The 15,770-nt window shown below is 38.5% G+C and overlaps 1 protein-coding gene across 1 annotated transcript in view; it reads left to right on the plus strand.

Annotated features, from left to right (window-relative positions):
• CNTN3 (contactin 3) overlaps nucleotides 1–15,770 on the plus strand; it is a 220,621-nt gene that overhangs the window by 109,844 nt on the left and 95,007 nt on the right. The window contains exons 4-6 of the mRNA XM_008703149.2: nucleotides 11,666–11,869; nucleotides 13,712–13,814; nucleotides 14,278–14,462. Of these exons, the coding sequence (XP_008701371.2) occupies nucleotides 11,666–11,869; nucleotides 13,712–13,814; nucleotides 14,278–14,462 (492 nt within the window). The remainder of the gene's footprint in view (nucleotides 1–11,665; nucleotides 11,870–13,711; nucleotides 13,815–14,277; nucleotides 14,463–15,770) is intronic.

Consider the following 15,770-nt stretch of genomic DNA (forward strand, 5'->3'; position numbering starts at 1 on the left):
ATAACTGACAGGGCGATATTTATATCACCTCAGGTAATATTAAGGGAAAAGAATCAAAATAAGCAGGGTAAATCGGCAAGACACCTTGTTCAACAGGAATTTATTTAGAAAATAAAAATGCAGTATTGTTTGGGAGAATAAACAGAAGAGGTAATATTGGATTACGAAGGAATGAAGCTCAGGATTCTTCCAGTTTAAGGAGGATCAATGGACATTTATGTCAAACAGATTAACTTTCTTTCGTAAATTTATTCTTGACTTTGATCAAGGCAGAATCTAACGGTTCGTACACTGTAGAGCTGCATATTTACTTCTTGGAAAGAAAAGCTTTTCATCATATTGGCTGAAGAATACTCACATGATTGCTGTTTTTTCTTTTCACAAAGAAACCTGTCTTCTTTACCAGCAGTGCTTTGTACAAAAATGTTTGAAAAGAGGAAACGGGTGGTTGCTTTGCATTTCTTTGTATTGTTTTAGGTAAATACATGGGAAGCCAAAAAAAAAAAAAAAAAGAGAGAGAGAGAGAGAAAGAGTCAGTGTTCCTATTACAATTTCTATTATAATTTGTTTCTTGTTTGAAAAATGTAAAAGGAAGGAAATTAACTGAAGTAGTAAACATAAACTTGACCACATTTTAGGGACAACTGTCAATAGAACAACACACTTAGATTATATTAAATACTTGAGCTGGTTCAGAAGGTCATTGTCCTTTTTTACCAACTGAAGATTATGGCATGAGTTTTGCAACCTTCTTTTTTTTTTTTTTTTTTGTTTAAGATTTTATTTATTTATGTGACAGAGAGACAGCCAGCGAGAGAGGGAACACAAGCAGGGGGAGCAGGAGAGGAAGAAGCAGGCTCCCAGCCGAGGAGCCTAACGTGGGACTCGATCCCGGAACGCCAGGATCATGCCCTGAGCCAAAGGCAGACGCTTTAACGACTGCGCTACCCAGGTGCCCCTAGTTTTGCAACCTTCTGCATGAGGCACAAATGTGTAATTAGGATGCACTGTCTGCCTCAGTGGACTCCTGTTCTACAGTTTTGATAATCACAATGAAGCCAATATTCATTCAATATTTCTTTATTAGAACAAGATTCAGATTAAAATCCTAGGGGTCCCCTTATGAATGACTAGAAGGGTCATTAGTCCATTGCCAGATACAGAAAAATTGCGGTGCCTAGCACCAGAATACAGTATTAAAGAATTCATAGTTGAAATGCTGCCTTTGACATCCTCTCTGTCAGCTCACTATTCACTTCCTCTTACACCTGTGCATTTATTGACCAACACAATGCACATCTATTAGTTAAATATGATGTTTGTAAACAGGTAGCTGAGATGTTGAAACGTAAAATGGGGATAAGGAAAACCTACTAAAGTAGCAATGGTGAAGTCTACTAGAAATTAATATTAGATCAACAGTTCTTTGAAAAGTATAGAGAATCTCACATGATATAAATTGCCGACATTTTGAGGAGCTCATAACGGCAGGGTATGGACAGAATCAGAGCAATAGATTATTTTCTTCCTAATTTCTACCTCTTACTATTCCTGGTACCTGGGCAGTATAAATTGTGAAAGAGTCCCTGAATTAGGGACATTCAGATACTTCTTTACTTTTTGATCTTTCATTGGCCAGAAATCATTCTTGCACTGATTGAGGTATACTATATCGAGAAAGCAATTGATAGAGAGGGGTCAAATATACAGTAACAACAATATTGAGGATTTGATAAATAAGCCAGTTGGTCAACATAGTAAATCTTTAGAAACAAAGATCAGAAAGATGATTTCTAAAAAAAGTCGAACACTAAGTAAATGAGAATTGTAACTAAAACCTGAATTTGAGAGGTAGGCTTTTATTTCTTCATGTGCATTTCTCTCTAACATCAGCAGGGTTTTATTCAGGTAGATTATTAAAATCACAGAAAAAGAATGGCAGTTTTTTCTGGCTTTGGAAGACATTTCTACAGAGTGATAGATTTTTCCATGGACATATCTTCCTAGCCAAGTAGACAAGGACTAGAAACACTGAGGCAGAGAAGAAATGTATGTGTAAAGACATGTGTTTATGACTTAGCGTAACAAGCAAGGGAACATGACTTAGTACAAATGTTATTTTGCTAACTCCTATCTTTTTTCAAAGCCTACAAACTAGTATCTATATTTGACTGGGACCTGAAGCTGCAGTGGTATCTCCTGAGCACGTCCTTAATGTCTAAAGAGGTGGGCATTGATAGAGCCCTACAGACGTGAAGGATGGGAATTACTTTTGATGATAGATTTGGGGGGGGGGGATTGCTTTTTGTTATCAGGTTTATTTGGGATCTTCAGGCATAATTGCATATCCTGCCATAATCAAACATTTACATAGTCATTTAAAAAAAAAAACAGATGACTCTGTACTATTTCAAAAGTATAATTTATAATGAAACGACTGCTATTTAAAATCTATTATTCAAAGGAGTCACAGACCACAAAGGGTAAAGATCCATTTAAAATAAGTTTTTAAACTATGTTGATGAACAGTTTGATGCGCTACTAATGGCAAATAGGAGTATTTTATGGGGTGTGTGTGTGTGTGTGTGGGAGAGAGAGAGACACATTAATTTCTCCAGCTTCCGGAGGACTAATTTATTGTACCCAGTAAGATGACCCCTGTGATTTGGTAGGACGACTTCATCTTCTGCTAATAAAGTCATTCTATTTACAAGTGATAGTGGACATTTTATTCTGCTATAAAAAAAAAATCACCCACGTGGCAAGAAGAGAAATATCAAGTCCCCATGACATTCCTTAGGAAAGAATACAAGAAAATGAGACCTAATGAGAAATGGACAGTTACTGTGATGCCACTCCTTTATCCACTAGCCCTTAATTATTTCAGTTATTTTTATTGCACATTTTCCCCATCTATAGAGTTCTTTTGTATCATTTGCAACCCAGTGAAACCCCTGTCAGGAATTAGCTTCTGAGAGTTGATGTGGGAACTATAACCCAAAAGCACTACCTTTGGATTCATTAAAGTGTGGGCTTCCTGTAGTTAGCTTGTACTAGAAAATTTCCATTTTGCAAGGAGAGTGTAAATTTTGCATATCATTTTAATAGCAAGGCAGGTCAATCAAATTATAATTGGCTCCCATTAGCCCTCCCATGAGCTATAGAATTCTTTAGCTTCTCCTGGACTGCACTTAAAAGGAAAATGTTATTTACTGTCACTGAAGTCATAAAAAGTGTCCATTATTCAGTCTAAGTGATGAGGAAAGTGCAAGCCTGGCAAGATGGGTTTGGCATATATTGAAGATCTGCACACCAACATACACATTGCAACAAGCGTGGCATTGTGCAAAATGTGCTATTACAAAGCACTTTCTTTTAGCTGCACAAGCAGGTCTTGGCAGTGAAACTTGTAGTCATTGCAGCATTTGGGTTTTGAGCTAATCTTAAAATTGCTTTCTAACATTTTCAGAGCCTCGAATTCCTTTCAAAAGCATATTTTTATAATAAAAATGAGGAAACAGAAAAGAAATGCATTATATTCCCCAAGTCTCTCTTACCTTAAGATCTGACTCTTATTATTTTGGGGGTTTCTGCCCGAGTTTCATCACTATAGCAGTAAGTCCACATACAACCAAGGGGTCGCAGTAACTGCAGGTTGGGTCTGTGACAAGACAGGATTCCTGTCTTCATAAAACATCACCGTAACTGGTCCATCCTGATTAGGTCTCATTTTCTCTTAGGAAAATTTAAACTACTTTCTTTGACAACGTCATGCTTCCTTAATACCCTAGCCAAAGGAAGTAGATCAGTAAATGTCTTGCCGATGTTTTTGCTCCTTCCCTTTTTCAGTTACCCTAAGTCGTTACCAGACATCAAGGTTTGAGTGTCATTGAAGTTGGCCCCCACTTACATGTCCTCATCTTGAGATCTCCCTGAAACAAGGAGACAAGGGTGGGGTCAGTCCACTGAAACAACTTGAATTAAGAGTGGAAGAGGGTTGGTTCTTTGGGGAAAATCAAAAAGTTCTTCATGAGAAAAAAAGTGTATGTATCCAAGCAAAAATAAAGAATGGCCTCTAGAGGGCTCCCTACATTTCTGCATCCACAAATATGGAGGGAAGAACCTCACTTTGGCACCACATCAGTTGTAACAGCCACAGTACCAGGAAAGGGATGAAGGTGTTTGTTAGAAGAGCTTCGCTGGCATTAAAACTGAAGACAAGGGCACCTGGGTGGCTCAGTCGGTTAGGTTTCTTGGTTTGGGCTCAGGTCATGATCTCAGGTTCCTGGGATTAATCCCTGAATCCAGCTCTGCACTCAGTGGGGAGTCTGCTTGAGATTCTCTCTCTCCCTCTGCCCCTCCTCCTGCTCATGGTCTGTCTGTCTGTCTGTCTCTCTCTCACATCAATAAATAAATAAGTCTTTCTTTAAAAATGAAGACAGAGCCTTGTGAAGTCACAGTGTGATGGAAGATGCAGGTGCCCACTGAAAATATTCCTGTTTCTGAAAGAAAATGGTAGAACCAAAAATGGCGGTCACAGAGCACATCAGGAAACTGCATTATCTCTTGGAAGCTTCTGTTGTGCAATGGAAATGGCTCATATGTGCTCCCAAAAGGTGGCAGAACTAAAGCAAGAGAGAGGAGTACAGAAGATTTAGGGGACTAGCCTAAGCTCCGTGAAGCTTCATGTGGTGGTGAGGACAATATGACAGCCTTATAAGGAAGAGAGGTGTAAAAGTAAAGTTAGGCAGGTAAAGATCGCCAAACTCGTAACTTGGTCCGGAGCTAATACTAACCTAGAACATGAGCCATTGAACTTTTTCTTAAAAGTGTAGTCAGATAAATAGTTTAGCCTTTATGGGCCATATAGCCTCTCTGGCAGCTCCTCAGCTCTGCTTTTGTATCATAAAAGCAGCCACGGACAATAACAATTGGATAGGTGTGAGTATGTTTCAAAATACTCAGTTTACAAAGCAGGCTGCTTTGTAACTAGACCCCCTAGCTATACTTTGCAGGCTCGTGACCTAGAATCAGCCGGGAAGTATGAAAGGATGAAGGAATGTCATTTTTAGGTTGTTTTTTTTCTTTCTTCCCTTCAAAAGTCACACTTGTTAGTAGTCTAAATAAAAATAGATTAGGCAGACATTTATAGGCTAAACAAGGAAACCTGCAACATATGTGATGTTGCCCTCAATGCAACGACTTACAAAACAGCCTTTGAAAGACTGCACACTGAAATGTTGGAAAGGTTCTGCTTGGAGGGTACAGACTTTTCAACCCTAACCATTGATCTTTTGGTCTTTGAACCTTAAATTATCTTCAGTTTTCTACATGGCTCTAGAGTTTTGAATATGTACTGTCTCAGACCCTCCGTCAGTGGGTGTCGACTCCATAGCCAAATTTCCTTCCCAGTTGTCTGAATCAGTGATACACATCTTGAATGACATCCAGCAGGTTCCCGCAACCTTTTAATATGTCTTCTTTTAAGGTAGGTCAAACTTCCCAGTTGGCACCAGAGAAAATGGCCAAAGTTACTTCTACAATTTTGTTCAACTGCCGTTTTGTTTGACTTCTCCTAGAAAATGCCTATATAAAGGATTAAATCTCCCTCATAATAGAAATTCATAATGAAACTAGGAATAAACCCTTAAATGTCAGTAGTATGTATATTAATGTATCTCCAGGTAAACACTAGAGTGACATATTTCCTGTGAAATTGACTGGCCTTGTGCTTAAGTGACCTGGGAAAGAATGTGGCTCGAGGAGCGATGTCATTCATCACATATTACTTTTTTAGAAAGCAGTTTCAGCACTTCATTATCTTAATTTATGGCTCAGATTGGTAAAGCCTCTTTGCTCTCTAATAAAAACTAAAAAAAAATATATCACATACCTAATATTAACGTAGAGTTGTTAATAGAAAGCCCAGTGGCCAAGTAGTTTTGGCGTAATGTGTTTGTGATTTACACCACAGGTTATGAAAGGTTTTGTAAAGTCTAGCTCATTTGAGTATATAAAATTATCATTTTTATTATAGCTTTGTATTTATCATCATACATAAAATGATGTTGAAAAATCTCCAAAGAATGCTGATTTGATATATATTTTACTTTGCAGTGTACAATTAATGTTTATTGCAAATGCAGATTTTTATGATAAGTAAACTCTGATAGTATTACAGCAGATATTTTTTTTTTTACTTTATTCAGAAGGCAATAAATCACATAATTCTCTAATGTTTTCAGTCAGAGCAATGCCATATATTTTAACATGGTCATGCAGGCAATAAATGAAATAGTGCAGATCTTCTCTCTAAGACATAAAAGTTATGTCTCATTCCATCTCAATAAGAAAGTCTGTGAAGAAGGGTAGGTGGGTGCTACAAATTTCTGTTGTAGCTGTCATGATTGTATGTACCAGATTAAATACAGATGTGATTTCTTTCCATAAGTTGTTAAGGGTCTGAATCTTTGTGTGTTTTTTGTTTTGTTTAGTTTTATTTTTTAGTGGGGGGAGGGGGAAAGGGAGAGGGAATCTCAAGCTGACTCCATGCTCTGCATAGAGCCCAAGGTGGGTCTCGATCTCATGACCCTGAGATCATGACCTGAGCCGAAACCAAGAGTCAGAAGCTTAACCGACTGAGCCACCCACACATCCCGAGGATCGGAATCTTTGTATAAAACTGTAGGGCACTAATTCATTTGCTTTGGGGTTGCTATGATTTGCTATCTCTTTTGAATACCCCACCCTCTGCCACTGTATTGGTCTTATAATCATTTTGCATAAAATATGATTCTTTCTTAGGCCTTCTAAGTGCAGGCTTTCTTCATTTTTCGGTCTCTGGTCATTTGTTTTTCTTTGGAAATTTTATCTCTACCACTTATCACTGCACTTGGACTTAATAACAACATCTGATTGTTACCTAATATTATTATTATTTCTTTTGGTTTCCTCTTGCTGGTATGACAAATTACCACAAGCTTAGTGTCTTAAAACACCGTGGATTTATTATTTTACAATTCTGTAAGCTGGAAGTCCAATACAGGTGTCCCCGAGCTAAAATCAAGGTGCCACATGTTGACAAGGCTGCTGAAGGCTCTGAAGGCTCCAGGGGAGAATCCATTGCCTTGCCTTTTCCAGCTTCTAGAAGCCACCTGTTTTCTTTGACTCATAGAGCATAGCATCTTCAAATAGCACTCTCTGGCTGACACCCCTGCTTTTGCAGTCCCAGTTGCTCTTCTCTGACCCTCCTGCTTCCCTCTTACAGGCACTCTTATGATGACATTCCCCCCACCCCTGATAATCCAAGATAATCTTCCCATCTCAGTATCCTTAATTTAATCACATCTGCAAAGTCCCTCTCACCATGTCAGGTAACATATTCAAGATTTCAGGGATCAGGGTGTTAACATATTCTGGGGGTCAAGATTCTGAACACCATGCCAATAGTAGGCCCAACCTCTCTCCTAAGCTTATTTTTAAAGATCTCACCCACCCATTGAGCATTTCCTTCTAGGTTACCTGCCTGAGTCTCAGAAGCGATTTACAGTACAACCTCTTCCATTCCTAAAGTGGCTCTTCCTCCCTCTTTCCTAGGAAGTTTTTCCAGTTTATCCCAGCTCAAAACCTTAGAGGTAGATTTTTATGTATTCATCAAAGATCTTTTTTTCTCTTGTATTTATGAGGATATACTATTTGGGAGGAAGACCATTATGGTAATCTGGTTACATTGTATTCCAATGTTAGGCCATATTGCTGCACTTTTAATTCAAAAGTATACATACCATGCTATTAGGATGTGAAGAGAGAGGGAGTGTTGTTGGAAACTCTTTAAATGTCTTTCTACAGCGTATACTTAATATAGAGCAGTATGTAGTCCACATGACTGTGTGAAGATCACATCTGCAACATGCTTTGGGCGATGGTTTACAAATATGAGCCCTTCGTAATTCAAGGGAGACCTGTATGCCATTCCGCGATAGACCCCAAATCTGCTTGATTAGACAGATTCTCAAAGAAGAATGTAGGAATACTAATTCCTACAAAACAATAGCTTTTCTCCACTGGATTCTCAAATTATGAATGATAGTTTTAGGGCTTCTGCTTGGTAATATAGCCCAGGGGGGATAAAGGTTCTATTGTTTCTTCTTTGTTTGGTGGGGGTCTCAGGATGGGCTTACACTGTTTTCCTTTGGAATGCTGATTTGTCTGGGCTTGTCTGGAGCGTAGGTACTAAGAAGCAATTAGAAATTAGTTTGTAGGGGCGCCTGGGTGGCTCGGCTGTTAAGCGTCTGCCTTCGGCTCAGGGCGTGATCCCAGAGTCCTGGGATCGAGCCCCACATCAGGCTCCTCCACTGGGAGACTGCTTCTTCCTCTCCCACTCCCCCTGCTTGTGTTCCCTCTCTCGCTGGCTGTCTCTCTCTCCATCAAATAAATAAATAAAATCTTAAAAAAAAAAAAAAAAAGAAAGAAAGAAATTAGTTTGTAAATTTGAAGAGCCTGAGGGTGAGGTGAGGGAATTACACAGTGATTGAAAAGGAGGTCAGTGAAAGAGGGTCTCTCCTCCAGGTCTAAGGGAAAGGGCCATATCTAATACAGTAGCCTAAGGAGCTACTCAGTTTCAGCGGCACTGTTTCAGTTCAAGCGTTTTGAAAAGCAGGCCCCAAGATGGGAATAGAGGATCAGATTTGTTATTTAAAAAAAAAAAAAAAATCCTGGAGAAAATGCCTGTGAGAGATCAACGGGGAAGGAGCAGGAATTGATAGAGAGAACCTTAGTGTGAGATTCAAGTCTGATATCTGTGAGCAAAGAGAGGAGAGGAAAACTTGGATAGGAAGAATGCCAGACCACCAGGAATTTCTGAGAATAGGCGTTATCTGATGGGGCATCTCCAACCAGAGTTGCCCGTGGGGGAAATCATGCACCAGGGAGTATGGGCCAGCAGGAACACCCCAATGGGCTTCATCCGTTAGCTGGAAGTAGCCCCAAGAAAGTCCAGCCGCAGCACTCCTGGGCTAGCAGATGGACGCCCCCCGTTAACTGTGTTCTAGGCAGTGAGTTCTCCTGAAGTGAGACCTAAGTGGGACACTTCCACGTCTACCATAACCCACCCTTCAATTCATCCATACTCACTTCTCCATGCTTGCTTCGAGAGCAGCCTTAGAATGAGTTTAATTTTGATTTTCTTCTCTTCTAACAATCCTTCATTACCAGGGTCATACAGGCAAAGCTACCACAATATCTGTATGCAATGTCATGATAGTACAATATTTAAATCTTAACAATATTGATTTGGTATTTAAAAAATACTACAAGTAGAGCCTTATAACATTTCAGTCGAAATTGCTATGTAATATTTGTTCCAAAGTATTGCATCTACTTATTGATCGTGCATTCTCCTTGCTATATATTTCTTACATGAATTTATTTGATTTTAGGTTTTCTGACTCTGAGTTCTTTGCACCAGCCATTCTCATTTTAGTATAAATTGGTTGGTTTAATAGGGTTGACTTCTTGTTCTTAACACCTAGCTGAGTTCTATAACATACATGTTGGCAAGCAGTAGAAGTTTTACACTCACTGGACAAAAGAGACATTTTTAAATAAAAAATGAAAGGGAGAAGGGCAATCATATTAATTTCATGGGTAGAACACTCTGAAAAGCAGAATGAGATGGCTTTGCCTTCTTTAAAGCAGGATGAGGTTGCAGGGATTAGGGGATGTTGGGGTGGGACTGGATGCTTAGTGCAGCAGGAAGAGCCTAAGGAGCTAAGACTTCCACCCCTGTCAATTTCAACAATTGCAGAACTAACTCAGCCTCCCTGACCAGCATTCTTTAACGCTGTGGTTTATTTAGTCCTGCTGTAAGAGAAAAGCACCATCGGGGTAGGCATGAGCCAACTGTGGAGTGGATGTTTGAGACATGTTTTATTGTTTTTTTTGTTTTTTTTCATACGGTCCAACAAACAACTCCAGATTTCACAACCTATCAGATGACTGATTGAAATGTCATGAAACACTCTACTGATAGGATAGAATGATGTGGAGAGCAGTTCAAGGTTAAAAATCTGTGTCTCTAAATGTGCGCAGTGTTTGCCATTGACTTGCTAACCTTTGGAATCATCAAATACTCACATTTGCGTTGAAGGCAGAAGGGAGTCAGTCCTGTCTCCTTGCCCCCAGGTACTTACTGTGTTCTCTCCCCTGCTTGCTTTTCACATGCTCCTCACTTAATCTGGAGTGTTTTTATCCCTGCCTCTCAGAATGTTCTTCTCTCCTTTAAGACCCATTCTTCAGTCATGAGAGAATGTTACCTCTCCTTCCTCTGAAATCCAGAGTAATTCTCACCCAGTCCTTTTACATTGTCTCATTGTTCTTTGTATACTGACTCACTGTCCCCCTTTACCAAATGCAAAGACCCTTTACCCCTGGAATTATACCTTAAGTATATTTTGAATCTGTTACTCACTGAATTTATTTTCATTACATACATTTTCTGAAAGTTCTTTTGAAAAAGCATTACAGTCATGAACCAATACAATAAGGTTGATGAAATTGTAAAAGACAATAGGGCCATAGAAAGAAGGAATCAAATGAGCCAACCGTGGTGACTGTGCTTAAATAACAACTTGTCTCTGAAAAATGCAGGCACCTAGAGCAATGCAGCTTTGTATTATTTACCCTCATTATCACAGAGTAGAAGAACATTAGTTCCTTTGGAGAAAGTTGGTTTACCTTGACCCTAAAAGTCAAAAAAAACTCATATTGGACTTTACATAGGAGTTGGTAGCATTATTGTATCCTTAATTAACTCAATAAATGTTTATTGAGGACTATTAAGCATCTTTGGATGTTTCATTTTGCTAATTGGGTGGGGGAGGGCGTCAGGATAAAAGTTGACAACAGTGTTTACCAAGCGGTGGGAGGACAGATAACTAAACAGACCATTAAATTCAGAGCAGTAAGTGTTTTCACTGATGTGAGCTTAGAGTTGCTCTAGATAGGAGAACCTACCCTGAGGACTGAGATGAAGGAAGACTTCTCTGAGCAGGTGGTCTCTTATATTTGGAACCAAGATTTGAAAGCCATCTGGAAGTTATTGTGGCAGAATGGGGTTTAGTGCTGAAAGGGGGGTGAAGGCAGAAGAGTGAACAGAAGAGAAGGACACCACAGGCTTCTAGAGCAGCATGTGCAAAGACACCCAGGTGCTAAGGCTTTAAGCAGGGGCTTAACCGTGCAGAGTCTCCTATTCAGGTTAAGAAATTCTGCATTATTCCCGAGAGTACCAAGGAATTGCAGAAAGTGTTATATCAGCAATTGACATGGTGAGATTGGTAAATTTGAAAGATCACAGAATGTGTGGTGTGGAGATACAAATTAAAAGGAAGAAGGACTGAAGCCAGAGAGACTTGTCAGGAGGTGTCTGGAGTAGTGATAATGATGATGGTAATAATATTGCTTCCACAAGAATGCTAATCAGCAGTGTCCTCTGCCATAATGCAGAACGACCGCAGAATCCGTTCACAGAACTCTCTCTCTCCATGACCTGCAATAAAAGCACTCAGCAGGACTTTGTAGTAAAGGCAGTTTTGTGTATTTTTAGTATAATATGGATAACGTTCCTTAATGATGGAATTTCTTTCCCCCCCCCCCCGAATTTTACTAGAACTATCTTATGCTTGGATCTTCAACGAATATCCATCATTTGTTGAAGAAGATAGTCGGCGATTTGTCTCTCAAGAGACAGGCCACCTCTACATAGCCAAGGTCGAGCCGTCCGATGTGGGTAATTACACATGTGTGGTGACCAGTACGGTGACGAACGCCAGGGTGCTGGGCTCCCCAACTCCTCTGGTGCTACGTTCTGATGGTAGGAAATCTTTCAAGGTGCAACTCTAAACGTAAATGCTGTGAACACTAGCAAAAATAAATGGGAAACCTGAAAAATACATCACGAAGAATTACTTCATTTTAGGGGGAAACAACAAATATTTATGAGTACAATGATGAAGATTATTTCATTAACCCTAGGTCTTGTACCTAATCCTTACCCAGGACCAGCTTTATAGTTTTCAAGATGATTGTAAAATAAAAATGGTAGATCCATTGTTCAGAAATTATTAAGAATTACAAGATGGTGGTAGGAGACCGTAGAACCAAGCATGAGGTTCTTCTGGGCCTGGGACTCAGATTGCATTGTCATGAAGTCACCTGTCCTGATTTCAGTCACCTTGAGGTTCTTATAGCTCTGATCATCTTGTTATAGGATATAAAGCATTTCTTAAAAATTGTTTTAAATGTACACTAGAAGGAGGAAGGTGGAGGGATGGGGTAACTGGGTGATAGACATTAAGGAGGCCACATGATGTAATGAGCACTGGGTGTTATGTAAGACTGATGATTCACTGACCTCTACCACGGAAACCAATAATATGTTACATGTTAATTAATTGAATTTAAATTTTAAAAAATGGAGGGGTGCCTGGGTGGCTCAGTCATTAAGAGTCTGCCTTCAGCTCAGGTCATGATCCCAGGGTCCTGGCATGGAGCCCCACATCGGGCTCCTTGCTCAGTGGGGAGCCTGCTTCTCCCCTCCCCCCACTTATGTTCCATCTCTAGCTGTCTCTCTCTCTCTCTCTGTCAAATAAATAATTAAAATATTTTTAAAAAATGTTTTGATGGAAAAAAAATTTTTTTAAAATGTCCACTAGATTCCCAAAGCTTGCTCATTTTATAACTGAAAGTTTGTACTCTTTGACCAACCTCTACCCATTTCCCCCACCCCCAGTGGCATAGTGATTATAGTTAGTAATACTGTATTATATACTTGAAATTTGCTAAGAGACTAGACCTGAAGGGCTCTTACCACAGAATATTTAGAAATTAAAATATCTACGTGAGGTGCTAGATGTGTTAACTCGATTGACATAATCATTCAATGACATATGCATATATTAAATTGTCACATTGTACACAGTAAAAAAAAAACAGGTTGTACTCTTTTGTTTTTGTACAGTCTAAATACATGTAACCTTTATTTGCTAATCATACCTCAGTAAAGCTAAAAAGAAAAAGGAATGTGCTTCCTCAACCCCTTCATGGCTATTTCAGAGGAAGCAGACTTGTAAGCCTGGATAACTGCCCCACTTACACAAAACCATATCTGACACAGCACAATGCTGTGACCACATATTATCTAAGCATTTCTTTCCAGTCAGTTATAATTGAATTTGACCTTTCTCATTTATTAAGTTACTGTTTCTTGTCTCCAGGGTGCCATTTAGTAAGTTTAAGATTGGTTTCTCTGCTACCAGGGTACCATTAAGTAAATTCCCTCCCATAATTTTTGCTCTTTAGAATATTTCAGGAAGTCATAATACATTGTATATTTCAGTTTGACTAGAAATGTCCAGATTAAATGCAGAATGAAAAAGCCTCCCATTTTACACAATGTGAAGGGCATAATGGTTTTCTTGGAACCGCTTTGTAAGTGGTAATTTACATGGAATCCAAGGTCCCTGATGTTTAGTAATGTTGCATTATTTGGCCCAGTTGGCTCTGCTTTGAAAAGTACCTAATGGATGGCCTAGTGAATAATTTAAATCATTAGAGAAACTAGTTCAAATGGAGCAAAAGAAAGTTTTATTTAAGAAAAATGGGACAATTCCAAAGGAAATGTTGAAACTAGTAACCTTGTATTGTGGATTTACAGGTGTGATGGGTGAATATGAACCAAAAATAGAAGTGCAGTTTCCAGAAACTCTTCCAGCAGCTAAAGGGGCAACTGTGAAATTGGAATGTTTTGCTCTTGGAAAGTAAGTTTTATAACATTTACTCCAATATGCTGAAATATTAGTTTGCTGTAAAAGATCAAGATAGTTTTTGACAGACTCTTCTTTATTTTCTAAAATTTTCTTTCATTTAGAAACAAAGGGAAAATAAAATATAAGGCAGTTTGCAGAAAATGATGGTACCTGCCTAATTTCATGAACTAGATTGGTGTTATTTTTCTTTTGCTTGTTTGTTTGTTGTATTATAATACAATAGATATGTGTTCAACTTTTTTCTCTAAATCATGAATTAACTCAAGAAAATGTACAACTTATTAAAATATCAACTTAGTAAATCATTGTATCAGTTTTATGTAATTGACAACTGGAAATGTCTGCATTTGAAACCTGGGGCCTTTTTGCTCTATCCTAACAAAAGGTTTGTCAAGCCTAAAATGCATCCAGGCATCTGTTTAAAATAACAATAACCTGACAATTTTCTTCTTAGTCCTGTACCTCAGATTAATTGGAGGAGAAGTGATGGACTGCCCTTTTCCAATAAAATTAAACTGAGGAAGTTCAACGGTGTGCTTGAAATCCCCGACTTCCAACAGGAAGATACGGGTTCTTATGAATGCATTGCTGAAAATTCACGAGGAAGAAATGTTGCCAGAGGGCGTCTCACTTACTATGGTGAGCATCTACTTTGGGCAAATTGGATTTTTAGCTTTTGCTCTCTCAATAAAATGTTGTTGGGCGGTGGGAAATTATGGCAGAATGCCAATGTGCAGCTTGTTCTGTTCTGCATTTTGTTAAATGAGGATGAATATTTAGGAGGAATTAAAAAGCAGTAGCATTTTGCAGTGAAGTCGGAGGTATGACATATTCTATTTGCATTTTAAAATGATTCATATAAAAATGAATATTTCAGTTTTTTTCTACAAGTAATGTTTTATACACTTGATCATATCAAGGAGCCGTCTCCTTTGTGTCTGTCCTCTTCCCTAGAAAATGTGACTTTGTATCTTTCTTTATGATCTTTACTAAGCAGAAAGAAACTGTTGACGGAGAGAACTTGTAATTACTGCATTAGACAAACCATATCAACTTAGGCTCTTGAGTTCTTCAGTGTTAATTTTCTCCCTTCCAATAATGTAACGCTGCTGTGTTTCCTTCCTTTAATTTATAATCACATTTATTTGATGTACTGTTCAGTTCGGGTAAGGAAAGGATAATAATGCTACCTTTATTTGTAGTCTATTGATATGGGAAAATTAATTATCTTTTTTTTCAAAATTTGTTTTCAAGTCACCTCTATTTAAAAAATGAGGGTTTTTTGAGGAAAGCATGATTTAGAAAGTATAAATACATGATTTTACAAAATGTACTGTAATATAGATAAAGATATATGCTCAATGAATATATACTTGCAGTTGAATCATTAGAAACATTGTAGAACTAGTGGGAATTGACCACTTTCGTGAAAGGCAAATTGCATTGCATTCTATTTATCTTAGAAAGCGGAAATGGAAACAGTTTGCATACATACATGTTTCAGGGAGGAAAACATTTGCAAAGGCAAATATTAAAATTATAGGGCTTTTTATGACCTCCCCCCAAAATTTGCATTAATTACAATTAGATTGACACCTATTCAACTACTGTAAGATTTTAGGATCTGTCAGGAGCAAAATGGAGGCCTGGTTTAATATCATGAGTCATTCTGTGTTTTTTAAGTCTCGTTACATGATTGCATTAGAATACAGAGCACCAAGGCAAGGTTACCCAGGTGTCAAGGTCTACATGCTGGTGGGATAATAAAGAGGTGGGTTGGGGGGGCACTTAAGCCATGTGACTGTTTAGTCCTAAAAACACCCAAAGCAAGTGCCTTTTTCACATAGGAGAAAGCTCTGAAGGAACCTTTCTGAGAAACCATTACTTGACCCAGGGTAAGACGTGACCATTATAAGAAAAAAAGATATTCCAACTGTCTGAATGTTT

The sequence above is a fragment of the Ursus maritimus genome, unplaced genomic scaffold (assembly GCF_017311325.1).
Source record: "Ursus maritimus isolate PB19 unplaced genomic scaffold, ASM1731132v1 scaffold_14, whole genome shotgun sequence".
Lineage (NCBI taxonomy): Eukaryota > Metazoa > Chordata > Mammalia > Carnivora > Ursidae > Ursus > Ursus maritimus.